This window comes from Juglans microcarpa x Juglans regia, chromosome 8D (genome assembly GCF_004785595.1).
Source record: "Juglans microcarpa x Juglans regia isolate MS1-56 chromosome 8D, Jm3101_v1.0, whole genome shotgun sequence".
Taxonomy (NCBI): domain Eukaryota; kingdom Viridiplantae; phylum Streptophyta; class Magnoliopsida; order Fagales; family Juglandaceae; genus Juglans; species Juglans microcarpa x Juglans regia.
The window spans coordinates 10,869,420-10,878,126 of NC_054608.1; the positions used below are offsets into that span (position 1 = coordinate 10,869,420).

Here is an 8,707-nt window from a genome sequence, read left to right on the forward strand (position 1 = left end):
AAAGAAAGAACTAAACAGAGTAACTGCAATGCGAAAGAGAAGGAAAAGAAATCGGGGGAGGGAAAAAGAAAAGCTTACCCCTCCAAACGACGTCGTTCGCCCACCGAAAATGAAAGGGCTAGGCCCTCAAGCACGGACCAGCTTCACAACCCACTGGGCCTTACATCCTCCCTCCCTTACAAAAATTCCGTCCTCGGAATTTGCTATAAGCTATAATAATTTCCTTCGAACAAATGAGGGTACTTTACTCGCATCTCTTCCTCGAATTCCCAAGATGCTTCATTGATAGCATGATTATTCCACAATACTTTAACCAAAGAAATAGTTCGATTCCGCAACACTTGCTCTTTCCTGTCCAGAATCCGCAATGGTTCCTCGGTGTAGGTCATGTCCTCTTGAATCTGCAAGGGTTCATGATCTATGATGTGAGTGGGGTCATGGATATACTTTCTCAACATGGACACATGGAACACATTTTGCACTCCCGAGAACGCCGGTGGTAGAGCCACCCTGTACGCCACCGGTCCAAACCGATCAAGAATCTCAAACGGCCCAATGTATCTAGGACTCAACTTACCTTTGTTTCCGAATCTCATAACTCCTTTCATTGGTGAAATTCTCAAGAATACCTTATCTCCCATCGCAAACCCTAACTGACGGCGGCGTTTATCTGCATAGCTCTTCTGTCGGCTTTGAGCTGCTTTCATTCTAGCCCGAATGATATCTATCTTTTCGGTGGTCTGCTGAATAATCTCTGGCCCTAGAAGTTTCCTTTCACCTACTTCATCCCAATACAATGGAGACCTACATCTCCTGCCACACAAAACCTCGTAAGGTGCCATCCCAATGCTAGCCTGGAAGCTATTATTATATGCAAACTCAACCAATGGTAAATGTTGCATCCAAGATCCCTTGAAATCCATCAAGCATGCCCTCAACATGTCTTATAAAATCTGAATAGTTCTTTCTGACTATCCATCCGTCTGAGGATGAAAAGCAGTACTGAAACTTAGCTGAGTACCCATTGCCTCTTGTAAGCTTCGCCAGAACTTCGAGGTAAAGCGAGGATCTCTATCCGACACAATGGATATCGGTACTCCATGCAACCTCACTATTTCCCGCACATACAGTTCAACTAGTTTCTCTAGTTTATAAGAAACTTTAATGGGCACAAAACGGGCGGTCTTCGATAAGCGATCCACGATCACCCATATAGCATCTTGCCCGCTTACGGTCCTTGGTAGACCTGTCACAAAATCCATGGAGATATGTTCCCATTTCCACTCTGGAATCTGAAGTGGCTGTAATAATCCTGCAGGTCTCTGATGTTCCGCCTTCACTTGTTGGCAAGTCAGGCATTGTTCTACGAATTTAGCAATTTCCCTTTCCATGCCATTCCACCAAAAGGACTCTCTCAAATCCCGATACATCTTGGTACTCCCTGGGTGAACAGCGTACAAAGAACGGTGTGCCTCTTCAAGAATCAACCTTTTTAGTTCATCATCAGCAGGTATGCATACTCTACTCCTAAACCTCAAAACTCCATCCTTGGAAATACAAAAATCAGGTTTGTCCCCGTTTCCGATCTCTTCCCTTAGCTTCACCAACTCTGAGTCCACTTTCTGAGCATCTTTGATTCTATCTATCAAAGCAGGTTGAACCACTAAACTGGCCATGACAACACTTGTATCACTAGAAAAGACTTCAATACCGGCTCTTTCTAAATCCATCAACAACCTATGCTGAGTGGTAATAGCTGCAATTGTCGGTCCCACTGACTTCCTACTTAGAGCGTCGACTACAACATTAGCTTTGCCTGGGTGATAATTAATGGTGCAATCATAATCCTTGATCAACTCAAGCCACCTCCTTTGTCTCATGTTTAATTCTTTTTGGGTAAAGAAATACTTCAAACTCTTGTGATCCGTATAAATTTCGCACTTTTCTCCATACAAGTAATGTCTCCAAAGCTTAAGTGCAAAAATGACTGCCGCGAGTTCCAGATCATGAGTGGGATAATTCTGCTCATACACTTTCAGTTGGCGTGAGGCATAAGCTATAACCTTCCCATGTTGCATCAGTACACACCCCAAACCAAGCCTAGAAGCATCGCTATAGACAACAAATCCGCCTCTAGCTGTGGGAACGCTTAACACCGGGGCTGACACTAATCTCTGTTTCAACTCTTGGAATCTTTCTTCACACTTTGCTGTCCATTCAAACCTATTATTTTTCCTGGTGAGTGCAGTGAGAGGAACTGCTATCTTGGAAAACCCATCAATGAATCGACGGTAATACCCCGCCAATCCCAAAAAGCTTCTAACCTCATGAACATTCCTCGGTGCCGACCAATTAACCACGGCTTCCACTTTTCCTGGGTCCACTGAAATACCATCCTTCGAAACTACATGCCCCAGAAACGTGATTGAATCAAGCCAAAATTCACACTTCTTCAACTTAGCAAACAGCTGCTTGTCTCTGAGTGTCCCAAGTTCCAACTTCAAATGTTCTTCATGCTCGGTCTCGCTTTTGGAGTATATCAGGACATCATCAATAAAGACAACCACAAACTTATCCAAAAACTCATGGAACACCCTGTTCATCAAGTCCATAAATACGGCTGGGGCGTTAGTTAGGCCAAAAGGCATGACCAAAAACTCATAATGGCCATAACGGGTTCTGAACGCCGTCTTAGCCACGTCTTCAGCTCTGATCTTCAACTGGTGGTAACCTGATCGAAGATCAATCTTCGAAAATACTTGAGCACCCTGAAGCTGATCAAACAAATCCTCTATACGGGGTAGCGGGTACTTATTCTTTATGGTCACCCGATTAAGTTCCCTATAATCGATACACATTCTCATCGATCCATCCTTCTTCTTCACAAAAAGAATTGGAGCTCCCCAAGGTGAAACACTGGGCCTAATGAAACCCTTATCTAACAAATCTTGCAACTGCTCTTTGAGTTCTGCTAATTCAGATGGCGCCATGCGATAAGGTGCTTTCGAAAGGGGTGCCGTGCCTGGAACTAACTCAATAGCAAACTCTACCTCCCGCTCGGGTGGAAGTCCCGATAAATCTTTAGGGAAGACCTCTGGATAATCTCTCACAACAGGTATCTGTTCCAACATCACTTCCCCCTTTGGCGCTTCTACCACACAGGCTAGGAATCCCTGACAACCATCATGCAACAGTTTTCCAACCTGAATGGCATAAATGATGGGTAGAGTCAACCTCACTTTTGACCCTGTGAACCGAAATTCACCTTCATTAGGGGGTCTGAATACCACTTCCTTTTTAGCACAATCAATACTGGCGTGATAGGAAGCCAGCCAATCCATACCCAAAATTACATCAAACCCAACCATGTGGAAAATTATTAAATCTGCTGGCATCAGTCTTCCCTCTATAGAAAGAGGGCATCCAGGTAAAATCTCACTACAGACTATAGAATTTCCTGTTGGGGTCGCAACCACTAACTTGTTCCTTAACCTTTCAGTATCTAAAGTGCAAAATCTAGAGTACGCCGTGGAAACAAAAGAATGTGTCGCTCCCGAGTCAAATAACACAAAAGCATTATTAGAAAACAGAGAAAGAGTACCTGTGATCACATTCAAACTCATCCATGAACCAAGAATATTCAAAGTCTTAACCAAAATCAATCAAAGAAAAGAAAATAGTAGAAACTATAAATCCTTAAAGTAAAACCAAAGAGTCATACCAGTGATCACGTCATTCCTACCCTCAACTTCTCCAGGTGTTAGTGCAAAGACTCGAGCAGGCGCAGTAGGACGTTGATTGCTGCCCCGGGCCGATACTTCATTCCTCTGAGGTGGCGGTATGAATGTCTGGTTGCTCCTATTTTGCATTGGGCAATCCCTGATGTAGTGTCCTGTTTTGCCACAACGAAAACACAATCCCGCCCCTTTTCTGCACTCTCCGGAGTGCACTTGATTGCATGTCCTACACTGGTAGGGCTGTTGATTACTCTGAACTAGCCTTTTTCCCGAACTACTACCTTCATTCCTCTTTTTCCATGGTCCCTGATCCATGCCAGACTGGTACCCAGTAGGAGTAGTCCTTTTCCTCTGTTCATGCATTGCAGCACTTCTTTGAAGGGTTCTTTCAAAAACTGTTGTTTTATCCACCAATTCTGAGAAGTTTCGAATCTGGAAACCCACCACACGCACATACAGTTTCTCATTCAGTCCTTGCTCAAATTTGCGTGCCTTCTTTTCCTCATCGGGAATCAAATAAGTAGCAAAACGAGATAACTCAGTAAACCTAGCAGCATACTGATGTACCGTCATTGTTCCCTGAACCAAGGTGGCAAATTCCATAGCCTTGTCCTCACGGAAAGAACTAGGGAAGAAGCGCTCAAGAAAGATCTGCTTGAAGTGCAGCCAACTGACTATCTCTATCCCCTCTGCTTCCCTGATAGATCTTTCAGAGATCCACCACCTCTTCGCTTCCCCAGTAAGCTTGAATGTGGCGTACGCCATTTTTTGCTCCTCAGTACAAGTTAGGACTCGCAAAATCTCTTCAATGTCTTGAATCCAATCCTCCGCCAAAGTTGAATCTCCTCTCCCATCAAATAAAGGAGGGTGCATACGATTGAATTGCTCAACAGTACAACCCCCTTCATTGAAATTATGCTGGCGACCTGTGGGATTCTGCACAAGGTCATCAATTAACTGATGTGCAACTGCTCGTAATACGTCGGAAGCACTCGGGTTTGCTTCCCTTTCGTTCTCTATCGCATTCAGATCCGACATGCTTCGTTCTCTACGACGAGGTGGCATCCTGACAAAATAACTAGAACATAGAAAATTAGTGGTATTTGTAAAAACAAAACGTATATATATTAGAATTCAAAAATATAAGAATGTCTATAACAGAGACAAAAGAGGAACGCACAACGGTAGTAATAGTCAATCTCTCCAAAATTTAACATCTTACTCCATCTGAGTATTTAAGAAGGCTCCGCCACTAAACTAAACCTTAATCAACATGAATTTAGTTCATAGACCTATGAAATACCACACTTCATAGTTATTCGCAAAGCCTGCGAATTCTAAGACTTCCCACTTCAACAATATTCAATCCTATGCACCCACAGAAATCTAAACCTCCTAGGTTTATAGTATGCAGAATTCTAACTTGGCTCTGATACCAAATGTAACGCCCCAAACCCGGGTGGCTTGGAGAATTTCTACTTGTCACTCATAAACATACCTCCCAACACATCCAAAGCATAAACTCCAAAAACTTCATAAATGAAATCAATCTCAAATCTTCTCAATAATCTCATTACAAACTCCACACAATCTTTAATGCAATAATAATAAATCAAAGGGGTCCATAACTTCCCGATAATCATAACAAACCAACTAAATATTTCATAAATCTTACTAAACTCAAGACATAAATAAAACTCAAAGATATTAAAACTAAGAACACCAGAAGTCCTTCTTCTACCAACATCTCCTCAGCTTAGACACAACCAGCATTCTAATCCAGGTCCTCATTTGGACTCACCACATCATCTGAAAAATATTATAATGATAGGGGGTGAGTCATCAACAACTCAGTAAGCAGAAATCATATGCTAGCGTGCAAACATGAGCATTTATCAAGGAGAGCATGCAGAATAAAATATTTTTCCAGAGTTATCATGCAGAACAGAACATATTTTCAAAATAACAGAGCGATGGTTTTAAAACAAGTAAAACCCATGGTACTTTGGCATAACATAAACTGAGTATCATCATCAAATCAAAACAGAGCATCGAACAGAGCAGAGACCATGTTTCACCCCCGTGGTAGGGTTGTGCTAACCCCGGTGGCCAAACCAGGCAGAGACAGAGGTGAAATCTTTCCTTTATTCTTCTCGGAGCCCCGAGTGTGCACACAAGAAAGACCACAATAAAACCACTTTGTTTCCAAAGTGGGTGCACTCAGAGACAGAGAAGTTGGTACCAACCCAAACAGAGCTGAGCATAACAGAGCAGAGCAGAGCAAAGCAGAGACAGAGTCAGATACGAAAACCAGTACACAATGCCAAAGGTTTTCAGATGTTATAACAAAATAATACAGAGTACCAAAACAGAATCAGACAGTTATACACGCTGAACACAAAAGCCAGAACATCTTTCTAAATAAATGCACAAATTTTCATATCCTCAATATCGCTCTTTTTCCAGATTTCAGAAAGCACATGACAGAATTTAGCTCATGTCTAGACAATGCATGCCAAAACATATTTTTTTTTCCTCTTTTTCACACAGATTTCATGAATAATGCAGATGAGTGACCGAGGTTGATCTTTATTTTCACAAGTTCCCAACATAACACAAAATATGCAAGTTTTTCATAAAATCAGCCTCAGTCTTATTAACTTGTATAAAACCTAGCATAGGAACCCCACTTACCTGACTCCTGCAGCGTATTATCTATGACTTGAATACGGTCTCTATCCGTCTCGCCACCTATTCATAAGATAATATAAACTAAATATTAAAGTCCAACAATACACAATTGGTCTTAAACAACTCAAGACTCAAACTCTAGACCATAATTCAACGAGTTTAATCAAACTTAACTAGCCAAATAACAATCCGGACAGCCCACACTTCGACCCAATATATTCTATACTAAACTCAGTATGTTGGTTATAAGTGGAGACTGATTTGGAACTAAAAAAATGTTTGCTGAAAGTTGGCTTGACAGTTGGCTCGAGCCAAGTTCGCTCGACAGACCGCTCGAGCGAAGACAAGTCAGAGAGGTTCGCTCGAGTCTCGCTCGACACTCCGCTCGAGCTAATGCAGGACAGAGAGGTTCGCTCGAGTCTCGCTCGACACTCCGCTCGAGCGAATGCAAGTCAGAGAGGTTCGCTCGAGTCTCGCTCGACACTCCGCTCAAGCCAATGCTCCTTTGGTTGTTCGCTCGAATCGCGTTCGACAGTCCGCTCGAGCTAAGTACGCAGATTTTGCCAACATAACCAGTTTACACTACACAAAGCACTCTTCTTTCCATTCCCAACTCCATAACATAAAGTATAAACTAATACTTCCAAATATTTTCTCAACCACCAGTCCAACAATTCCACTACAATGAAACTTCAAATAATCCAAACCTAGGACAAAACACCAACCCGAAATACTCACCACGCAACAACCAGAAAAACTCACAAAAAGCTACTCAATCTCACAGCCAAAACAGATACTGCATCAAAATGAAGATAAACCAAACCCAAAACTAAGAAGCAGAAATTGCACAGTTACAGAAGGAGAAACCGAAACTTGGATGAGAAAGAAACCCTTACCAGTCGAAAATGGAGGGAAAACAGAGTGTAGCAGACGGCAACACTCGGGAAACCAGAAGCAACGTAGCAACAGAAATCCACGTGAGGAGGTCTAGGGCATGGGATTCGGAAACTCAAACTAATGCCAACAACAAGAAATGAAGTTGAAACTGAAAGGAAAAAGGAAAGAAACGTGGGACGGAGAGAGTTGCGGAGAAAGAAAAGAAAGAACTAAACAGAGTAACTGCAATGTCGAAAGAGAAGGAAATGAAATCGGGGGAGGGAAAAAGAAAAGCTTACCCCTCCAAACGACGTCGTTCGCCCACCGAAAATGAAAGGGCTAGGCCCTCAAGCACGGACCGGCTTCACAACCCACTGGGCCTTGCAATATCAGTTATGAATTATGAGTGAAATCTTTAATTCACTTATCCTAGAAAAAAGGTCGAAAAAATGATAAAAACAACCATAAAATCTTCTATTCCTCACCATACAAAGTACTACAAGTGATAGAGCTAGCACAATACCATTAAGGCTCCATTTGGATAGTGAGATGAGATGAGATAAGATGATTTGTGAATAGTAGTGAGATTATTAGTTAAAATTAGATGAGATGAGATGAGGCTCTATATCCAAACGGGTCTCGAAGTTGCCCACAATTGAGATCAAGGGCGAAAATGTCTTCTCAAGTATGAAAATGAAACTCCACTATCATGACTACTAATAAAGACTTTTTAATATAGCTAGCTTATAGATCATAATAAAAGATAAAGGATCAACATCCACAATATTTCACTAGGACTGTACATGAAGTGGACTTGGAGATAGACCACTTGCAAGTGACACACCCCGAAACCTCTTTCCGCAACTAGCCATTAATTAATTAAAGCAATTGTATATTCTCTTTAATACTCACTCAACCTTTAATTACAACCTTTATGGCTTGCATCTTCACCTTATTTATCTCTGTCTTCTTTCTACCATGGATATGGAGGAGATCCCACAAATTAAGTAGCTCGTTATTTCTTGTCAAGGAAAACAACACAGAGATAATTATTTCTAATATTTTAACGCACAAACAATCTAAACATTCGAATGATTAGAATTAATACATGGGAAAGACAAACTAACATCCAAACATTAAAAGTTGTACGTTCGAACTCTTCTCCTTTAACATCTGAATGCTACATTCAAACGTATTTGAGTTAACTTCTGAATGTGGTTACGTTCGAATGTAAATGTTATTCGTGCGAAACAAAAACAACAAACATCAATTTTTTACGTTTGAATGTTAATCACTTGGGCTAACGTTTGAACGTTGGTTTATATGTGCGAACGTTACTTTCTGTGACGGTTTTTAACTATCACAAAATATTATTACGTTCGAACGTTACATTTCATAGAAGA

The 8,707-nt window shown here is 41.5% G+C and overlaps 1 protein-coding gene across 1 annotated transcript; it reads right to left on the reverse strand.

Moving 5' to 3' along the window:
* Nucleotides 1–203: 203 nt before the first annotated feature.
* LOC121242208 lies at nt 204–707 on the reverse strand. The gene has a single exon (XM_041140101.1). The coding sequence runs from the start codon at nt 705–707 to the stop codon at nt 204–206; it is 504 nt and encodes a 167-aa protein (XP_040996035.1).
* Nucleotides 708–8,707: the final 8,000 nt, after the last annotated feature.